This window comes from Stegodyphus dumicola, chromosome 7 (assembly GCF_044657685.1).
Source record: "Stegodyphus dumicola isolate Sdum_Otavi_A_Nest chromosome 7, ASM4465768v1".
Lineage (NCBI taxonomy): Eukaryota > Metazoa > Arthropoda > Arachnida > Araneae > Eresidae > Stegodyphus > Stegodyphus dumicola.
The window spans coordinates 53,221,838-53,241,990 of NC_140774.1; the positions used below are offsets into that span (position 1 = coordinate 53,221,838).

Here is a 20,153-nt window from a genome sequence, read left to right on the forward strand (position 1 = left end):
TACTACATTTGATAAGGAATTATAAGCCGAATAAAATAAAAACATCTGCCCTGAAGATAAGGATAGTGCTGACAAATCAACTTCCAGTTCATTGCGTGCTGCGACGTCCACCTCCCCCTTCCACAGAGCAGCGAGAAATTGATAAACAGATTTCGGAATGGTCAGAGAAACAAATCACCTCTCTGTCACTTTCTTCATGCCTTTATCCATTTTTTGCAGCAATTCCATTTTTTGTTTAATGGACATCGAAACAAGCTTTCGCTTTGTAGATCCTTTGGTAGCTCCAGAATTGGAAACTCTTTTTGACATAATCGAAAGTTCAAGCTTACTTTTTATGAAATTGCTCTAACAGTCTGCAAAAAATAATAAGCCGGATCCAGTTAGAAGATTGAGGAACAATGCAATCTGCAACATTAACTGAAATAGATAATTTTAGCGTAGCTTATAACGTCCATTATACATTAAATGCACATGCGTAAACGTATTATGCGCATGCGTAAATGTATTATGCGCTTACGCATGTGCAGAAAGTTTGTAGCTTTGAGGTCCGGATTATAGATCATTTCAGATTATGGACATCCGGATTAAAGACTTTGTACTGTACTTTGGCTGAAGAATCTTGCTGTGTAGACTTTGTATGATCCTTATGGGATACACTCTGTTAGTGTATTAATTAAAAAAATGATGAATAAAATGCTTTATAAAAACACATATCGGAATCTAAAGATTTGTATTCAGTAATGTAGTGTTTCATCTGGATGTACTCCGATATGATTTAAATCAATTTCCTAATCATTATAAATATCACAAATACACATCAAATAGTTTTCTGGTTGCAATTTTCTAATTTCGACTATGTGTAATGATATGCGCATGCGCGCGTTGAAAGAAATGTTTAATAAAGAAAACAAATAAATATTAAGCTCTTTTTTTTTTTTTTTTTTTTTTTTTTGTAAATTTTGATACCCTTTAGATCGTAATTGCTGTTTATTTCATAAATTATGGTTTCATATTTTTAATTTTATAATTTCTGCATGACATCTTACCAGATTTAAACTGATGATCTATAATCCAGAAAAACTGATAATCCGGAATCGAAAAGAGTCCGAAGTTCTATATATATATCAACTATTGGTTTGGTGTCTAAAGCCATCAATACTGATAATTCACTCTGGTAACTGCTATTCTATCCCTGATAGTTGATATTTTCGAGATTTTTCTTGTGCATAATATAAATAAAAGTTTTGCTTAGAAATACAATGACATCCTTTCCCATGAGCAGAGAGCTAGCAAATAATGGGAGATTGCTCCAATCAGTGAATCTGTTTAGCAATACATATAAATATTTATCTTAATTTATAACAAGAAAATTTTGTGTCCAAATCAGTAGTAATGCTTCTATAGATTCATCTGTTTATCTACTTAATATGTGTATTACATCTAAATGATTTACAGAATGCTTCAAACATGAAACAGAATTTCTATTAATGTTTGGCAAATAAATTAAGGGATAAGAAAGCATATATTAAATCAGCTAGTTGTCCTAACTGTTGTTGTAGATATGCATCATTTCAACTGGATTTTTAATATAACTTTTAGTTATATTAAAAATCCAGTTGTTTTTAATATAACTTTTAGTTATATTAAAATTTTTTGCTTAAAAATGTTTAAATATATTTAGACATATTTAAATATGATAATAATAAAATAAAATTAATACTTTTTGCTTAGGAAACAAATTTGAACATGTATAATATTTTTAATTGTGAACTGTTAAGAAATTTTTCTTTTTGTTCTGGATTTTTTTATGCAAGTCAATAAATAAAATAATTATAGTAATAATAAGCTTATGAATTATGTAAGTCATCGTAAGGTCTCTGAATAATTATCTATAGGTGTCTTAGTAAAATATATCAGTTGTCACTGTCTAGTGATGAAATATTAAAATGCATCATATTTAAAAAAAAATTTAAAAGATTTGAATCATTTTATTGTTTTTGTCATTTGAATCTTCTGAATATATTCTAAAAGCCATTAATTTTTTAATTCACAGTTCATGAAAGACTAAATTTAATAGAATCATTCATTTAAAAGAACAGTTATATTAAATATCTTTCATTTAAAAGAACAGTTATATTAAATATCATTCATTTAAAAGAACAGTTATATTAAATATCATTCATTCATTTAAAAAAGAATAGTTGAAATTTCAGTGGTATTTCAAACAATGTTTATTTCCTTTATGAACTCAAAATAAGCAAATTTGTCTTTTTTCTAGTTTTCTAGAAAGACTTTTAATGGTCCATGTGTAGTCATTATCTATTGTAAATTCTGAATTAATCATCCCCTCTTCACCATTGCTTTTATTAAAAAACATTCTGCAAGGGGACTGAATTGTTATTCAGAGTCCCCCACCCAAGTTTGAAAAAATGAGCCTTCAAGATTCAAGAGTTTTAATTATATATTTCATTTACTAAATTTTGTTTGTTTTTTCTTAATTAATATATGTGTATTTTTAAAAGCTGTAGTCTCTAATTTAATGCAGATTTTGATTTTAAAACATTTGATATCAAATAAAAAATGTTCATATTTAAATTGGTAGCTAATTTTTGAAATATTTTAAATTTAATATGAAGATTATGCAATTATAAATTGCATTACCAGTAAGAAAATAACTTTCTCAATTTGTCACTTTAAAATTTTTCACTAAGAAATAATTTACATTAAATGTAGATTTTTAATTTTACTTTAATTTGCTTAAAATAAACAGTAAAAGTTTATCTTCTTGTTTAAAATAATAATTTTTTAAATAATTCAGATTATTGCATTTAAAATATGTATGTAAAAGTACTGGATTTATGCATCTAGTGTTATGCACTGCTTTATGTTCTCTCTTTTTTTTTTAAGGATACAAAAGCTGTAGATTTTTCTCTGAATCCTGTATATGAGCCTGGTTTTAGGTTCTATGATAAAAGCCTTCTTGAACAAGTAAGAAATGGGGACCAACATGTTCATGAATTTTTCCGAATTTTGGCACTGTGTCACACCGTAATGTGTGATGAAAAAGATGGTAAACTTTCGTTCTTGTTCTGATAAAATATGATTGTTTTTAAGAGCTAGGCAGCATGTATTAACCGTTTTTATTTATGACTTTAGGTCGTTTAGAATATCAAGCTCAGTCACCTGATGAAGCCGCTTTGACATCTGCAGCCAGGAATTTTGGCTTTGTCTTCAGGGTAATTGATTGAACATATATATAAATTTTCTGTATTATAATGAATCAGTTGCATAGATTTGTACTTCATTCACATAGATTTGGGATTATCTTGTAATTACTTTTAATTCCTTTGTTCTGTGGCTCAATTCTAAGATTTAGTCTCTATTTAATTCATTTCAAAGATTTTCTTTTAACTGTAATAGATATGTGTTATGTATCTTGTGTAATGCTTTATAGCTCTATTGTCATGCAACTCATCATATGCTTTTTAGAAAAATTATACAGTTTCATTGAAAGTGGTAAATTCAAACCTGCAATCATTTTTATGTAGTATATGAAAGTCATGTTATATCATGAAAGTATGTTGTCATTATGTTTTATGAAAGTAGTAAATTCAAAGCCTTGCTTTGTCAGTATATTATGAGGGTAGTTTGATATTTTTATATGTACTTAATAGCATGTATTGTGAAACATACTATCAATTTGTTTTAAAAAGGAGTCCGTCTTAATGGTATGTAAAGATATTATCATCAGTACTTATGTATAGGTAATCCTTAATAAGTTCATAGAAACTGAGCAAAGATTATTTCCATTGGCTGAACATGTGCTGATTGAACATTTATTGGGAATTATGGCTGAACCCATCAGTTATTAAACTATTTGATCACCAAGAACATTGCCCTTTCGCACAAGGAAAGAAACGCTCACAAAGAGCATTGTCCATCTCGGGCAACTGATATTATACCTTCAAAAAGAGAGGAAGAAACTTCACATACAGTCAAGTCTTGCATTGGAGTCAAATCTACATCTTAGAAATTGACCAAAAGTGTAATATTTTGTATCAGTTGGTGCTCACTAGTGGCTGGTTATACCATTTTGATTTGGTAAATTCTAGCAAACAAAGGCTAGCTACATTGGTTGGCTACATGGGTAGGCTAACTATATCAGGGTAGAGGTCATAGGTTCCACCATATGTGTTGTTTAAAATATAGATACTGTCAAACTCCTCATCGGAGACATTTCTACCTGAGTAAATATTCCTTAAGTGTTCCTGCTATAACTAATAACCAAAGTATGGAAAGTGTTGAATTTAATTTCTAAAGATAAAATAACAACTTCATTTATGTAATCTTGGAATTTGCCCTTCATGACTGAAATTTAAAATTCATCAAAATGAAAAAAAAGGTAATGCAAGGGCATTATTGGAAGTAACAGAAAAAATAAATTATTCATAAAGTGTAAATGATCCCACGAATGGGCTGGCTGCATGGGTGTTTTCGTGGTTTTCCCCATGTGTAACGTCTATACGAGCCAGTTTCCTTTAGAAAGTCCTCCACGAAGGCATCCCTCCCTTTAGGCAGATAGCCCTTGTGTGCTTTTCCATAACAGAATAATCCAATCCTAATAATAATCCATCCGCAAAGTGTAAATACTTAGAAAAACGTAATAACCTAGATAATGTAAAAATGGATTATTTCCAGCTACTTTATCTGTAGCATTCTGTTGTGTTTTGCAGTATGTTTAGCAATCAGTATATGATATTCAAATCAAAGGGTAACAGTCTTATTTTCTGTGTAATTAGATTGAAATAAATTACTGTGATTTTGATATTTCTCAAGTGAAGTAATATCAATGTCAGTTTTTATTGGGGGGGATTGATTTTATACAACTATTTTTTACCTTCTGAATCATGTTTTGCTGCTTAATATCTATTAATTTTTCACTTTGCAATGTATACTTTTTCTTCAGCATATGTAATTGAAAAGTAATCATCAATATGAAAAATAAGGTGTAAGCACTCGATCGCTGTTGCTCCCCTTCACTCCCTTGTAAATTTGATTACTCAGATTTCCATTTTTCATATTATATTTGTTTCATTTAGATGTGGATATAGATGAACTTGTTTTCAGAGTTTAAAATATTTGTTTTACAGTCTCGTACTCCTACTAGCATAACAATAGAAGTAATGGGAAATATTGAAACTTATGACCTTCTAGCCATCTTTGATTTTAATAACGTCCGCAAACGCATGTCTGTAAGTAATTCTACTTTTATTTCTTTATACTACCTTTTTATTTAGAATTTCTTCTTTTTGATTTATTGAATAAAAATGACATTTTGATAGGTGATAATTAGAAAAAATGGGAAAATCAAATTATACTCCAAAGGTGCTGATTCTGTGATATTTGAGAGACTTAGCCCTAGTTCCACTGATCTAAAATTGAAAACTATAGACCAATTAAATGTAAGTATGACATTTATTTATTTATTTATTTATTCCAAACATTAAAAAATAATTTAGAATGTCTTTCTTGGAATGCTTTAAAAGTCTGAGTGTATTCTCATAATCATTTACACTGGTGTTAAAAACTTGGAGTATTTTGGCAATTTTCTCAAAGTACTAAATGAAATAGACAAATCATGCTTCTAAACAAACAAACAAAAAATGCAGGTCTTTGAGAATGAATCTTCACGTGCACATGTATGACTGTGCAATCATACATGTGCATGTGAAGTATTTAGGGTAAGAGTCGTTAAAAGCACATGTGGCATTTTCCATTGTTTATTCACTTACACTCCTTGGTCATTTACAAGGATGGGTTTATTCCCCCAGTATTGGGTGAAATTTAAAGCATACAGGTTAAAATGGGTAAACTGTGATTAAATGGATTCTATCTGCATTCTGCGCTTTGTAATGCTATACTAACTTCCAGAAAGTTGTCCTATGAAATACCCTAGGTTAGAGCCTATAAGCACTAGAGCCTTCGTTGCAAACTGCATTAATCTGAATCTACATTTGGGTGTAGATTGATTGGAAAAGTCATTAGGAGCCTGAAAGAAGAGCAGTCTCAAGTGTGGATTGCTAGAGATTTGAATATAATGATCGTAATCATGGGCAAGTTATGGAAACAGTTTAAGGATACTGAATCATAAAAAGAAAGGATGGGCAAGATTATCCAAAAGCCGTGGAACCAAAGATCTCTATTTGTCCATTTCTAATGATGCATAAGAGGAGTGCAAGTGCTTTTCAACTCACTTTCAGCTTTTATCTTATAAGAAGGCAGCTTTAAATGGCTTTTGCTATCAGAAGGCACACAAGATAGAGTATTTGAAAGAAGACATTCTCTTAACATTCTGCTCATTTTTGTGCATACGAAAGCCTGTTTACCATGGTGCAGAGAATATTAAATTTGGATTGAGTATGAGTAGTGAGCCATTCACTTCAGAGCTGAATCCCAGTTCACCCAAATCATTAGTTTTTGATGCAGCTTTAGCTGGAGAGAATTAAGAACCTCCCCATCATATGTCACATGTATTCTTACTGTCTTCTCAGAGCTGAGAGAATAAGACCGAGCATAGGTAGTTAATCTTGGATTCAGTTCAAAATGCAAGCCAAGCATTCACTAAAGTGAAATCAACTTTTGTTTTGCTATATGTCAGTTTATGGGAATCATTCATTTACCATGTGTTGATACAAAAAATTTTCTTATTTTCCCTCGCACATATAAATTGTCCTGCACATAACTAGAACATAAACTTTCATTTTTTCCTTTTCATTTGTCACATGATATGTGTTGTATTTTTGTTTTGAAAAAATTAACTTTTTACTAGGAAGTTAAAATCCACTCCTTTTTGAAACACCCGCATAGAATTTTTAATCAGTCTGTGATTAAAAGCTCTTCAGTCATTATTAGGTTTATTAGATGTTGAGCTAACATACTTAATACATAATTTATTTTACTATTGTATTCAGTAAACACATTTTATTAAATTCCCATACTTTCAAAGCATTATCCTAGTTGTAAAAAATTGAGAAATTAATTAACGATGAAGCATTTAAAATGTTCTGATTTTTTTTAAATTGATATTTTTGATCATTAAATTTTATTTTCAATATAAAATTCTTCATTGAAAGATATTTTAGTTTTTCTTTTATGTGTAATTATTTTATTATATTTATACATTCTTTACATGTTGTTAAATTTAATCCTTTACATTTAATTCTTTACATGTTTTTTAATTTAAGTTCTGTCAGCATGCATCTTATGTTTACATGTGTTTAAATTTAATCCTTTTTTTTATCAGAAATTTGCAGGGGAAGGCTTGAGAACTCTGTGTTTGGCAGCTAAAAACTTGGATGAGAATGTATTTAATACATGGAATGAAAAATATCATGAAGCTTCGTAAGTATACTTTCTCTTTTACATGTAATGTAGTATTTTATATGATTATTTTATTATAAATCAACAATAATAAGTTACAAATAATACACAATTTCAGTAATGTCATGTTCGGAGTAATGATTTATCCATTAAAAAATTAATGTAAATTATTTATCTAAAAGAAAACAGTATTTGGATCTTTTTAACACCTCAGAGCAAGTTAGCATGTCTAATTAGATCGTAGAAAAATAAAATCTGTAGAACACCTAGTAAATTAACTGATGAAGATGAGAAATAATCTTAAAGCAGCAATTATCACCTGCAAATCTGACAGGTGTTGCCACTTTGTAAAACATAAAATGTTTCTCTCATATATATCTGGTTTATATAAATTTAATCCTTTTTACTGATATTTTTATAATTAATAACTAGCTGATAATTTTATGAACATTTTGCAACTGTTATGTATTTAATAAAAGATTCTTCTGATGTCATAAGCTATGTAGCTGGTACAGAAACCTGTTTTGCACTTTTTAATTTTTTAAGATTTTTTAATGATAAACTTTTCTTGAAGGTTTCAGATTAGAATTTGAAGCTTTTAGATCACAGTTTTTAGTTTTAAATATATAATCAATAAAAGTGTCCTTTGATAAATAAAGTAGAAATGCGGGTTAAACATATTTTTTTAAAGAAAACATTTATGTTATATCGCAGTATACACTTGTTTAATCTTTAAGAGACGGAGCAGTTTGGAAAGGTTTCGCTTAAAAAGACGGGAAATCCAAATGCATTTCCACCCCCTTTTAGCTGCCATTGTAAACTACTACTCTTTTGCAACTTTTCCTGTAGGTCGCCTTTATTAATTTTCAGATAAGGGACTAGGGAATAATATAAAAGAATTTGTTGAATTTGTTCTCTTTTCTGCTGTTTCTTTTCCCTAAATTAGGGAAACATATTATGATGAGATTTCGTAGCTAAATAATTGTGGTATGTTGGAATATTAATTTTTGACATTGCGTCATAATGAAAATAAGCCTTAGCGGCAAATGCACGCCTATAATCAGTTCATAGTTTATTCCATTTTTATTTGTTTCCAAACTGAATTTAGTTTAGAATTACATGTACTAATAACATTTTTAATTTATACTCGAAAATGATGTTTAACTATTTGTTTCTCGTATAAATCGGCAGTTCGCTTTTGTTTGTTTCCAAGCATTGTGTAACAGCTTATATTTATATATCAAACAAATCCCATTGAATTTTTCTTATATTAGTTTAGTTTACCTTTTTCATTAGTATTCTTTCTTATTCAGTTTAATTTATTGATTCTCCCCCCATTGTATCGTAAGTTATTTCATCTTTCAACACATTATTGTTCATTGTTCTTTCTTGCAGTTTTGTGATAAAAGCTTTTTTTATCCTTTAGCATTTTTTAAAATTATTTTCCTTTACTTTAAAAACAGATTTTATTGATTATATTTTCACTGCATTTTGCATGTTTCAAACAGCAATATTAAATACAAAAATTACAATAAAAAGGGGAAATATATAAAGAAAAAAATGCATTTTTAATGACACTGAAAAGTTGGTGAAATTAATACTAAGGTCAGATTGCTAATATTTTACTGCTGAGGGAAACGAAAGGGAATTTACGAAACCCCACAGTTGGGAGGCGCGAAGGTCATCTCACCTAAGTGGCAAGGGAGGTTATTCAGACAATGACTATCTCTGCACCCTGAAGGATGGGGGGAGGGGAATTCACTGGCTGATATCTCGGCCACAGCCGTCTTTTTGAGACACTGCAGCTCTGGCAGATATTTAGGCCACCCGTCTTTTAAAAGTTACAGCCATACACTTGGTGCAATAAGTTTGCAAATTTTGCATTCCACTAGAAAAGCTCCTAGCTCTATTTCATAATATGTATTGATAGCAGAAATGAGAAAAGTCATTCAGAGACAAGTGTGATAATAAAGTGAATAAAAATAATTTTAAAGCATAATTTATTGAGTTTTACATTGCAATAGTTGATTTGTTAAGAGGTATGTTTTGTAGAAAGGATTTTGTAGAAGACCTCTGTACAAAACATTTGTATGGTAGAGTTGATTTGTAGAGAGAGAGGTCTTGGTAGAAAAACTCCACCCTTCTTCAATTACTCAAAGCTTTTTTCCCTCTTTCAATTTTACTTTAAATGGTATATTATATTAATATTTTGTAATAAATTTTTACTTTTTAAAATTTTTTTAAATGGACAGTGATTTTATAGGAATTAAAAAATTATACCCATAACATTCCCAGTCATTTCTATATTTATAGGATATTTTGGAATTTATTGGTATTGAATTTTACTTTTTTAGAGGTCTTTGTGTAAAATAGGTTCTGAATTTCTTAACTTTTGTCTCTCTTTATATATATATAGATATATATATACATAGATGTAGAATTTCTCCATACTGATGTACAGTGCAGTCCGGACTTGTCGAGACTTCGGCGATTCCAGATTAGGGGTTTTTCTAGATTATAGATCATCAGTTTAAATCTGGTAAGATGGTATGCAGAAATTATAAAATAAAAAATATGAAACCGTAATTTATGAAATACAGAGCAATTATGATGTTAAGGGTATCAAAATTTACCAAAAAAAAAAAAAAAAAAAGCTTAATATTAATTTGTTTACTTTATTAAACATTTTTTTCAATGTAAGTTGTTTAAGTTGCTTCGTTTTATGTGCTAATACTTTCTCTTTAATTCTATAAAGAGACATAATTTCTTGTTCAGTTACAAAGTTCCGCTCTTCATGCCTTTATCCATTTTTTGCAGCAATTCTACTTTTTTTTTATGGACATTGAAACATGCTTTCGCTTTGTAGATCCTTTGGCAGCTCCAGAATCTGGCCGGACTCTTTTTGACATAATCGAAAGTTCAAGCTTACTTTTTATAAAATTGCTCTGTCTGCAAAAAAATAATAAGTCGAATCCAATTAGAAGATTGAGGAACAACGCAATCTGCAACATTAACTGCAAAAGATAATATTAGCCTAGCTTATACCATCCGTTATGTATTAAATGTGCATGCATATACGCTACGCATGCGCAGAAAGTTTGTAGCTTTGAGGTCCGGATTATGGACGTCTGGATTAAAGACTTTGTACTGTAGAAGGTATTGAGTGACAACTTCAAAAATGATGTCGATTACACACACATAAAAGCAGATTTAGGGTTTTAGTAAGGTACAAACAGTGCCTAATGAAGCGCATTCATAAAATGCTTCGCATGTTGTATGTCTGGAATATGTTCAGTTGCATTAAACTATTTCTTTAGCCTTATTTACAGGATTATGCATTATTTTCATTAATTTGAAATATTTTATAGAATCGCAATGGAACATAGAGAAGAAAGAATGAATGCTCTGTATGAGGACCTTGAGCAAAATTTAACACTTGTTGGAGCAACAGCAATAGAAGATAAACTTCAAGATGGTGTTCCCCAAACAATAGCGAATTTGGGCATTGCTGGAATTAAAGTTTGGGTTTTGACTGGTGACAAGCAAGGTATCTTCAAGTCTTGTGCTTAAATAAATAGTGACAAAAGTATTGTATATCGAATTTAAAGAAAAGTATATTACAACTTAGTTTCTGATCCTGGAAACTGATTTTTGTGGGTTTAATTGCTTTTTTGATTTGCTTGCCTATCATTAGCATATTCATTTACATTTAAAATATCACTTTCTTCCTTTCTCCTATTATTTAGATGGAAAAGTAATTGTTGTGAAGGAAAAACTATTTCTTTATATTTCCTCTCCTCTTTGAAGAAGGGAGTAACTCTGTAAATAATAGTACAAGTTTTTTAATGAAAGGACTTCATTTTAAGTTTTTAAGAATTTCATTAATTAACAAGTAATATTTAATTAATTTATACATTAATTCATTTTTCAAAATTTTAATTTTTCATTATTTCTCATAGCAAGAAATTCAAATAAATCAGAAGTGATTCCCAATAAACAAGGTTATTTATAATTACAAAAAAAAAAAATATTTACAATAAATTTTGGGGGTACTTCCTTATTATTACAACTGTCATATTATAAATGCCATTAGTATTATCAATAAATGGTTAATGCAAATTATACTCCAATGATGGGGTGCCCCAACAATGATTATTTACTCGTGATGAGAGAGCTCCAAACAAATATTTGTTATCATTACTCCTCTCCCGCACACACATAAATGTTAACAATTCACAGTCACTCATAATTCTCTCATTGTGAGACCTTCTTATGTTCTTTCTTTTTTGAAAAAGTGATAAAAAGAGTGTTAAAAAGAAGGACTTGGTGTTCTTTTTTGGAAAATGTGTTAAAAATATTTGATTTACTGGGCAATAAAGATGCTATGCAAAATAGCCATTAAATAAAACTACATATCAATGTAAGCGTTTGCATGTATTATGTAAAAAGTTGCAAAAGATTAAAAGATACAGATTTTGATCACTGATTCAATAAGGTGTTTATAATAGTGCAACAGTTTTACTCTTCACTAGAGGAACTGATGTCAAGTTATGAGGGGAGAAACTCAGCTTTTACTAAAACTGTTGAAAAGAAGAGTTTGATGAGATATGTTATCTATTTCAACAACCAAATTAAGTAAACAGAATGTTCTGAAAAAAATGTGGGTATAAAAGAAAATCTGTTCATAAGGTGGAAAGACAAATCTGGCAGGGTTTTTGCACAGAACTGTGTATTTGGCTGTTTATGTTGAGAAACAAGTGAATTCTTTCTTGCTAGGTTTTCAAGTAACAAGCTCTCAGTTCCAAGGCTACTATATTTTATGGTAAGAATTCTTAACTGCTCAAGAGGGATCGATAATTTATTCAGACTGCTGTTGAGCATATAAAATAGTGTTTGGAAAAAAAGGTTAGAGCATTTTACTGTGAATTATCAATTTCATTCTATTGATCCAGTAACAGCACATGCACAGAAGTTGAAAGATTATGGTGTTGCATTTGCTAAGTGGTGGAATCAAACTGAATGGGGCAAAGCTGCAATAAATAATAAGGATATATATATTGTTGCGTGCCTATGGGTTCGTTACGAAATGAACACACAAGTCCAAAGAAAAATGAACAAAAATTTATTATTATCACAACAAATATGCTTAAATTTCCTAAAATATTCGTCCAGTATTACAATATCTCACAGTAGTTATCTTTTAACTACTCAAACGTTCAATAGAACTTAATTCAAAACAGCTAAAGAAAGCTAATCCGCGAATTTGCTACAGTCAACAAGAGCAGTTTTCCAAACAACAACAAACTAAGTAACTACCACGAACTGAGAGGTTTTCCTCCTTTTATAAGATTTTAAAATCGTGCTCGAGAATTTTCTAGTACTTTCTCAAAATTAAAAAAAAATTTTAAAAAAAAAATATTTATTTATTAAATGTTACATGCACGCGCTCTTTGCAATTTTCCGGTCTAGCTTTCTTTTAATATTCATCACACGCTGCACTGTGCGGAAAATAAAACCATTTAATTAAAAAATTCAACTAACATAAGCTATTTAAATACCAAATCCATAACACTGCCCCCTTCCCAAGACTGCACGTCCTGGGCAGTACAATCCCTGGACAAGAAGGCAAACTTACTCTGTGGCATAAATGCAATAATAAGCATTACATTACAATAATGAACAACATGAACAATAAATACAATACATAAAACAAATCAAATGATGTCAAATACAAATCAAATACTAAATACACATTTAGAAACGAAAAGGACCATGCTCTTACACTATTTACATTACATACTATGGCCATAGTAATAAGCTAACCTGTCGCAATGAATGACTTTAGGCTTAGAGTTCGAAGACTTTAGGACCGTGTACGGACCATCCGAAGGTGACTGTAATTTTGGATAAAGTCCTTTCCGTCGAGTCGGATTCCGCAACCACACCTTGTCTCCTTTGTTGGATCTATGTCCAGTAGCTCTCGTGTCATGTTTCGTCTTTGGTTTCTTCGTCGCCAAGTTGACTCGCTTTCCTGGAGAATGGTGCATCACTTCAAACCGGGCCTGGACTTCTTGGATGTATTCCTCAGGCGATGAAGGCGCATCCATAGGGCGACCAAACAGGCGGTCACAAGGCAGACGAAGGTCTCGACCAAAGAGCATCTGGGATGGAGAATAGCTGGTAGTCTTGCATTTCTTTTCAGCCCTAGCATGATTTCGACAGCTTCCTGAGCTGGGTCTTTCGGACAAGGCGTCGGCATTTTCAGGTGAGGATTCCTTCTGAGGATGGATAGTCATGTCCTCAGATGCTGAAAGCAGTTTGTTGTTTTTGAAGTCTAAGGAAAAATTATATTTCCTTAAAAAGTCCAATCCGAGTATGCATGGATCTGTAATATCCACCACTTAAGCCATATGATGGTAGGCGGTACTTCCAAACATGATGCTCACATTTAACTTCCCAGCTATGTCGATCTTATCACCAGATGCAGTCTGAAAGGTAGCACAGGATGGCTTCCAAATAAGTTTATCTTTAAACTGTTCAGCTACATCTTTCCTAATGATGGTAACATTAGCTCCTGTGTCAATGATATTATTGCAAGGAACTCCATCGATATTTCCATTGATGGACAGTCCATTACTGTTTCCACTCACTCTACAAATCTTGAGTGCTTTAAAACAAGGTTTTTCATTATCTGGCAACCTCCGTTCCTTGATATGGTCATTAATTTGTTTCCTGCGTCGTTGCTGAGAAATGGTCTCAATGTTCGTACCCTGGGGTGTTCTGTAATTCTTTTGTATGTGGCCTTCAGCTCCACAGTTCCAGCACTTTGGTTTCTTGTCACTCCTTTTTCGTACAATAGCATTTAATTGTCTGTTCAATTTGTCTGTCTTATTTTCCATGCTCTGGAGAGTTCTGCAGTTCCTTGTTTTTGCAGTTTCCTGCACATGGCCTTCAACATCACAGTTCCAGCACTTTAGAACTGGTTTCTTTTCACTTCTGTCCCGTCTCAAGCCACTAATGTGTCTGGTAAAATCATTCGTTTTATATTCCGTATTCTGGGGTGTTCTGTAATTTCATCTTAGGTGACCTTCATTACCACATCTCCAACACCTTAGATCCACTTTGTTCTCGCTCCTACTCCGTATCAAAGCGTCAAATTATCAAGATAAATCATCTAAACGAGCCATCAGTTGATCCACTGGCTCGTGGACTCTCACAGCTCTGACTGGGTAGCGATCTATACTAGTTGCTTTCTGTGCTTCCTCGAACTTCATGGCGTACAACAGAGCGCTTTTCAAATCTTTTAACATCCACCATTCGCAGTGCTTTCTGTATTTCAGGGTCCCAGAGGCCAACTGATGAAATATTGCAGTGACAGAATTTCTCTTGTTTCTGTCAGGCACTCCGAAAAGGCGTGATGTGACAGCCTTTCAGCATCTGTGGCGAAGTGTTTCGGTGGGCTTCTGCTGACGGGATTTTAGTTGAAGCCTGCTGTAGTCTTTCAAACACTTCTCTCCAAAGTGCAGCTCTAATGCGCCGGATAGAGCTTCAAAGTCTAATCTCTGGTTTTCGGGAAGAGTCTGCAGGATATCCGCTGCGTCTGCTCTCAGCGAAGCGGCGAGATGACAGGCCTTAGTTTGGGAATCCTATCCATTTGCATCCGCCACTATAGAAAATTGTGTTTTATACACTTGCCAGGAGGTCTTCTCATCATAAGTGGATAACTTCAGAGAGGGACAAGCAGGCATGGGTAAAAATTTAAAACCATCACTATTGTTCCCTGCCGTCGCTACAAATTTCTTTAAAATATCCACTTCTTTGGCTACTGCAGAAACCCTATCATCAATCTGTTGTTCGATTTGGTGTTGGATGGCACAAACTCTTTCTTCAATTAGTTCCTCCACAGCAGAAACTCCCCCTTCTATATGTTCTTTTACAGAAGAAACTCTTTCTTCTATTTCTTCTTTCACTGAAGAAACTCTTTCTTCAATTTGATCTTTTACGGAAGAAACCTTTTCTTCAATTTGTCCAACTTTATTTTCAACTGTGTCAATTCTGCCTTCCATAGCTTCAAATTTATTTTCTATTATGCAGGTAATTTCTCTTTTCATTTCTTCTTGACCAGCTTCAATCTTTTCTTGACCAGCTTGAACGGCTTTCGTTTCGTCCTTAACGGATTCCTGGTCTAATTTCATTTCTTCCTTAATGGAGTTGACGGCCCCTTCCATCTTTTTTTGGAAAGCAGTAAATGCAGTCATTATTTGCCTGAATTGTGCTTCCATCGCTCTTGTAATTGGCATTCAAAACCCCACTCCTGACACCAAAAATTGTTGCGTGCGCACGGGTTCGTTACGAAATGAATGCACAAGTCCAAAGAAAAATAAACAAAAATTTATTATTATCAGAACAAATATGCTTAAATTTCCTAAAATATTCGTCCAGTATTACAATATCTCACAGTAGTTATCTTTTAACTACTTAAACGTTCAATAGAACTTAATTCAAAACAGCTAAAGAAAGCTAATCCGCAAATTTGCTACAGTCAACAAGAGCAGTTTTCCAAACAACAATAAACTAAGTAACTACCATGAACTGAGAGGTTTTCCTCCTTTTATAAGATTTTAAAATCGCGTGCGAGAATTTTCTAGTACTTTCTCAAAATAAAATAAAAAGATATTTATTAAATGTTACATGCACGCGCTCTTGTATTTTCAATTTTCCAGCTTAGCTTTCTTTTAATATTCGCCACGCGCTGCACTGCGGGGGAAATAAAACCATTTAATTAACAATTCAACTAACATAAGCTATTTAAATACGAAATCCGGTACAATATATATATTTTCCTTTGAAACAGGTTAAAAAAGTTAACTTCAAAAAAGCAGTAATTAAAATAAATCATTATATAAAATTTGAAAAATGATTAATTTAATGCTTCAGTGATACAGTTTGTTGCAGTTTTGCTTTAGAAAACATGGTTCATTTTCCTTCAGATTCCTTCAGATTAACTCTCTAATTGGCCAAACTGTGTGTGTATTTATTGGCTTATGCTTAAAACTTCATTTTTATTTTGGACAAGAAGAGTTCTTTAGAAATACATTTTTGCTTAATTGGTACAACACTAGGGATGCTAAACGTGCCTCCAATTTCTATATAAGTTGCTTACATTTTAGAGAGTAAGAGAAGAAGCTTATTGAAGAGACACGAGTTTTCCTGGCAGCAGCAATTGAAAAAGTGATGCATAATAATTGCAGTAGTATTTATGAAATGGGAAAGTGTTTTAATTCTGAGCAGCTATTGGGGGGGGGGGGAAATCTTGGTTATTGCAAAGAAATTGCAGATACTTTGAAGGAAATTTAGAAAATTTTAAAAGTTTAATTGAAAATTTGAAAATTATAGATCTTTTATAAATTTGTTGTAACTGAATTTTAATATGTTAAATTTCCATCATATTTTTATATTTTATATCTGTTCAAAGCTGTCAGCGTTAACATTTTTAAATATGCAAACATGATGCATCTTTAAATGTGTCTAGGCAATTAAAGTAGCATTTATATTGAAAGTTAAAGAAATCAAAGTACGAATTGGGAAGATCATTCTGGAATTATAATCAAGAAAATACCTCTTATTCATGGTCTTTTTGAGAGCATGTTCAGGGATGGAACCCCCTTAGCCACATGAAGAGCTAAATAATAAAGCACTAGATATGTTTTCAGAGTTGTCCATTAACCAGTCTCATAGCTCTTTGAAATACATAGGAGCTGTCAACATAAATTTTCAAGGTGTGATAGATTTCATGGGAATAACTTGTTGTATCCAGTTATTAGTTTTTATAATTTTTTTAGCTGTTAGTTTAATTAAGATATTTCTAATATCACGAGTTGCACTGTGTTTCAATATGAAATCTTATGAAATATCTTGTGTGCCACCCAGCAATTTTATTATATTTAGTTTTAAATTGATGAAGTGTAATTGAAACTTCCACATTTTCTCACAAAAGTACTGAAATCACACTGGATATGTATTTAGAAGTTAGCATTCATATTTATTTGCATTTTAAAATTATTTGAAATTTAGCAGTAATGTATGCATGAAAATTAAGTTCTAAAATTATTCCTAGAAGCTATTAAAATAAATTAATATATATTTTTTCAGATGCTCAGAATGTTCTATATGTATTGAGTTTTATTCTTTTATTTAGTGTGAATTAAAACTTTTTTTTTTTTTTTTTTTTTTACAGAAACAGCCATCAATATAGGATATTCTTGCCAACTTTTGACTGATGATTTAATAGATATTTTCATTGTCGATGGCATGAACTACAATGAAGTGGAACAGCAACTTAGCAAGTATTTAGATACTGTTCGTAGTCAGTACAGATGTGTTACAGAGAGTCTGATACATCCATATTTGGATGACTTGAATTCTGTGTCTGAAAATGCTGAAGGCAATGGATATGCTTTAATTGTGAATGGCCATAGCTTAGTATGTACCATTGTTACTTTTGTTTTTTACTCTAATATATAAATTAGTTTTTAAACATATTACAAATATTTAAAATATATTGTTTGGTTTTTACGTAACAATAAGCGATATTTAAAATATATTATTGCTTTCTACATTAATAATCAAAAGGTTAGAAGTTTTTAATACTTATAGTTAATTCTGATTACAATTACAGTATCAGAATGAAATGAAAATTCTTCTGGGCCTAAATTGGATTAAGTAACTAGTTTCAATCCAGAGTCTTGCTTTGAGCATATATTTTAGATGATACTAATTATTATTACATTCATCTAACTAGTCATTTAAAATTGCATTACAATTGATGCTGATTCAAATTCACCCTTTCCACCGTACAGAGGAGAGACCTTGCAATTAATTGCTGTAATGAAAATACATTGTGTAGTGAAAAACATGTAAATGCTGTAATGAAAATATGTGTAGCATTTGTTCTCTTGTCAGCTGAAGATTTTTAGTCATAATAATGGAACAGTCATTATAAACTTTATCTGTATTAATTTTACATTCACTACATTTGTTTGATTTGAAATATAGTCTAAAAGTTTTCAAAAGTAATGAGTATACAAAGCGATTTCATAACATATTCTACAAAAATGAAATTTGAATATACTGATAATAAAACTCTAGAATATTTAAATTTGATGACTGGTGCCAGACAAATAAGAAAACTGTTAATCTTGAATCTAGTGATTGATGTTGAAACTAATTATTTTTTTATATCTGTAAAGTAAAGTAAGAATCATTCCTCTCAAGTGCTTTGGTATTAAACCCGTAACGCCGAAAAAAAGTACTTTCTCATTAATTCTGTTCTCCTCGAAATCTATAATTGTCTCCATTCTTTTGCAAGTTTTTGCTACTTAACTGTCTTAAAATGCATAATTCACATAAAGTATTAGTGTATAACATTTTCTTATGCTAGGTACAGCTTACTTTTAGCATAACATTAAACCATATTCTTAGAATTTTTAACACAATTATACAAAGATGCAAGAGAAGAATTACTAAATAAATCACTATTTCTCAAAGTACAAGTTCAAATTCAAACATTAATCTAACTTAAGAGTATATTAAGTATCAATGAAAGCTAAAATGCAGTGAGTTGCTCCATAAATGAAAAAAGGCCATAATAACCCCATTTTAGTTTAACACATTGATGGTGGCACAGATATTCATTGTTCTTTTAGTGTGGCAGCGCTTGAATTAGCTGTCCATTTCGTGAGATGAATAAATCTTCGAAACAAGGCCACGAATAGAGCAGAGAAAGTAACAACATATTGCGATAACTGTAAGGCCAAGCCAGCGATTTGTTTAGCTTGCTTTAAAAAATTGAATAGAAAAAAATCAATAATTGTATTTAACCCCTTCGCGCCGATTGTCACGTATACATGCCAGCAACGAACATACTTATCTACCGGCCGACACGCAGGCGTGCCAGAGCATTGTTGCATTCTCTACCGACTGTCACGTATTTGTGCCAGTACCTTGGAACATTTTTCAAACTATAATTTTTCTGCCACAAGATGGCACTGTATGTCCATATGGTTTCAGATACATGTGCATTAGACCTTCTACTTGAAATGAGAGAAGCATGACTCACATACACGTGTTTTTGATTATATAAACAAACGGGGAACTAAATGTTTCCGAATGGCGTAATTTACGATGTCTCTTTAAATCGCACTTTATTCGCACGTGGTAGTTGTTTATTGTAAGTAGAAATTTTATATGCGCTAAAGCGTTGAGTATTTCCATTTACAGTTCAGTTTTTAGAAAATAATTAGATTTTGTTAAACGGGAATTCTTTCTGTTTTTACAGTTTCAATGTCGAAGCGTCGAAAATGTTTAACAGAGCATGAAATAGCAGAAATGATGCAAAATATTTCAGATATTGATTCTGAAATTCTGATATTGATTCTGAAAGATTAACTGAAAGACATTTTCCAAAACTTTGTTCAGAAGAGACTGATAAGAAAATGAGACGACGATGCTTCGTTTGTTCACATTCCCAGAAAAATCCTCCAAAACGGCAAATGAGTTATTACGAGTTCAAGGAATGTAACGTAGGACTGTGTGTAGATCCCTGTTTTAAAATTTTTCATACAAAAAGAGAATTTTAAGTAATATATATAGTTTTCAGATTATAATGTTAAAAGTCATAAAATGGTTAGTAATTAAAATAAAATGTGTAAAATATCATTTAAACAAGAAATAAGGTAATTAAAGTATATATATAAAAATATCTATAAAGCATA

At 31.4% G+C, this 20,153-nt stretch overlaps 1 protein-coding gene across 6 annotated transcripts in view; it reads left to right on the forward strand.

Annotated features, from left to right (window-relative positions):
* The window catches only part of LOC118181010 (putative phospholipid-transporting ATPase IM), a 487,240-nt gene that overhangs the window by 441,510 nt on the left and 25,577 nt on the right, over positions 1 to 20,153 (forward strand). For all 6 annotated transcript variants that reach the window (XM_085820207.1, XM_085820204.1, XM_085820205.1 and 3 more), the window contains 7 exons: positions 2,908 to 3,070; positions 3,157 to 3,236; positions 5,151 to 5,252; positions 5,343 to 5,462; positions 7,304 to 7,401; positions 10,749 to 10,927; positions 17,618 to 17,862. In XM_085820207.1, coding sequence (XP_085676333.1) covers positions 2,908 to 3,070; positions 3,157 to 3,236; positions 5,151 to 5,252; positions 5,343 to 5,462; positions 7,304 to 7,401; positions 10,749 to 10,927; positions 17,618 to 17,862 — 987 coding nt within the window. The remainder of the gene's footprint in view (positions 1 to 2,907; positions 3,071 to 3,156; positions 3,237 to 5,150; positions 5,253 to 5,342; positions 5,463 to 7,303; positions 7,402 to 10,748; positions 10,928 to 17,617; positions 17,863 to 20,153) is intronic.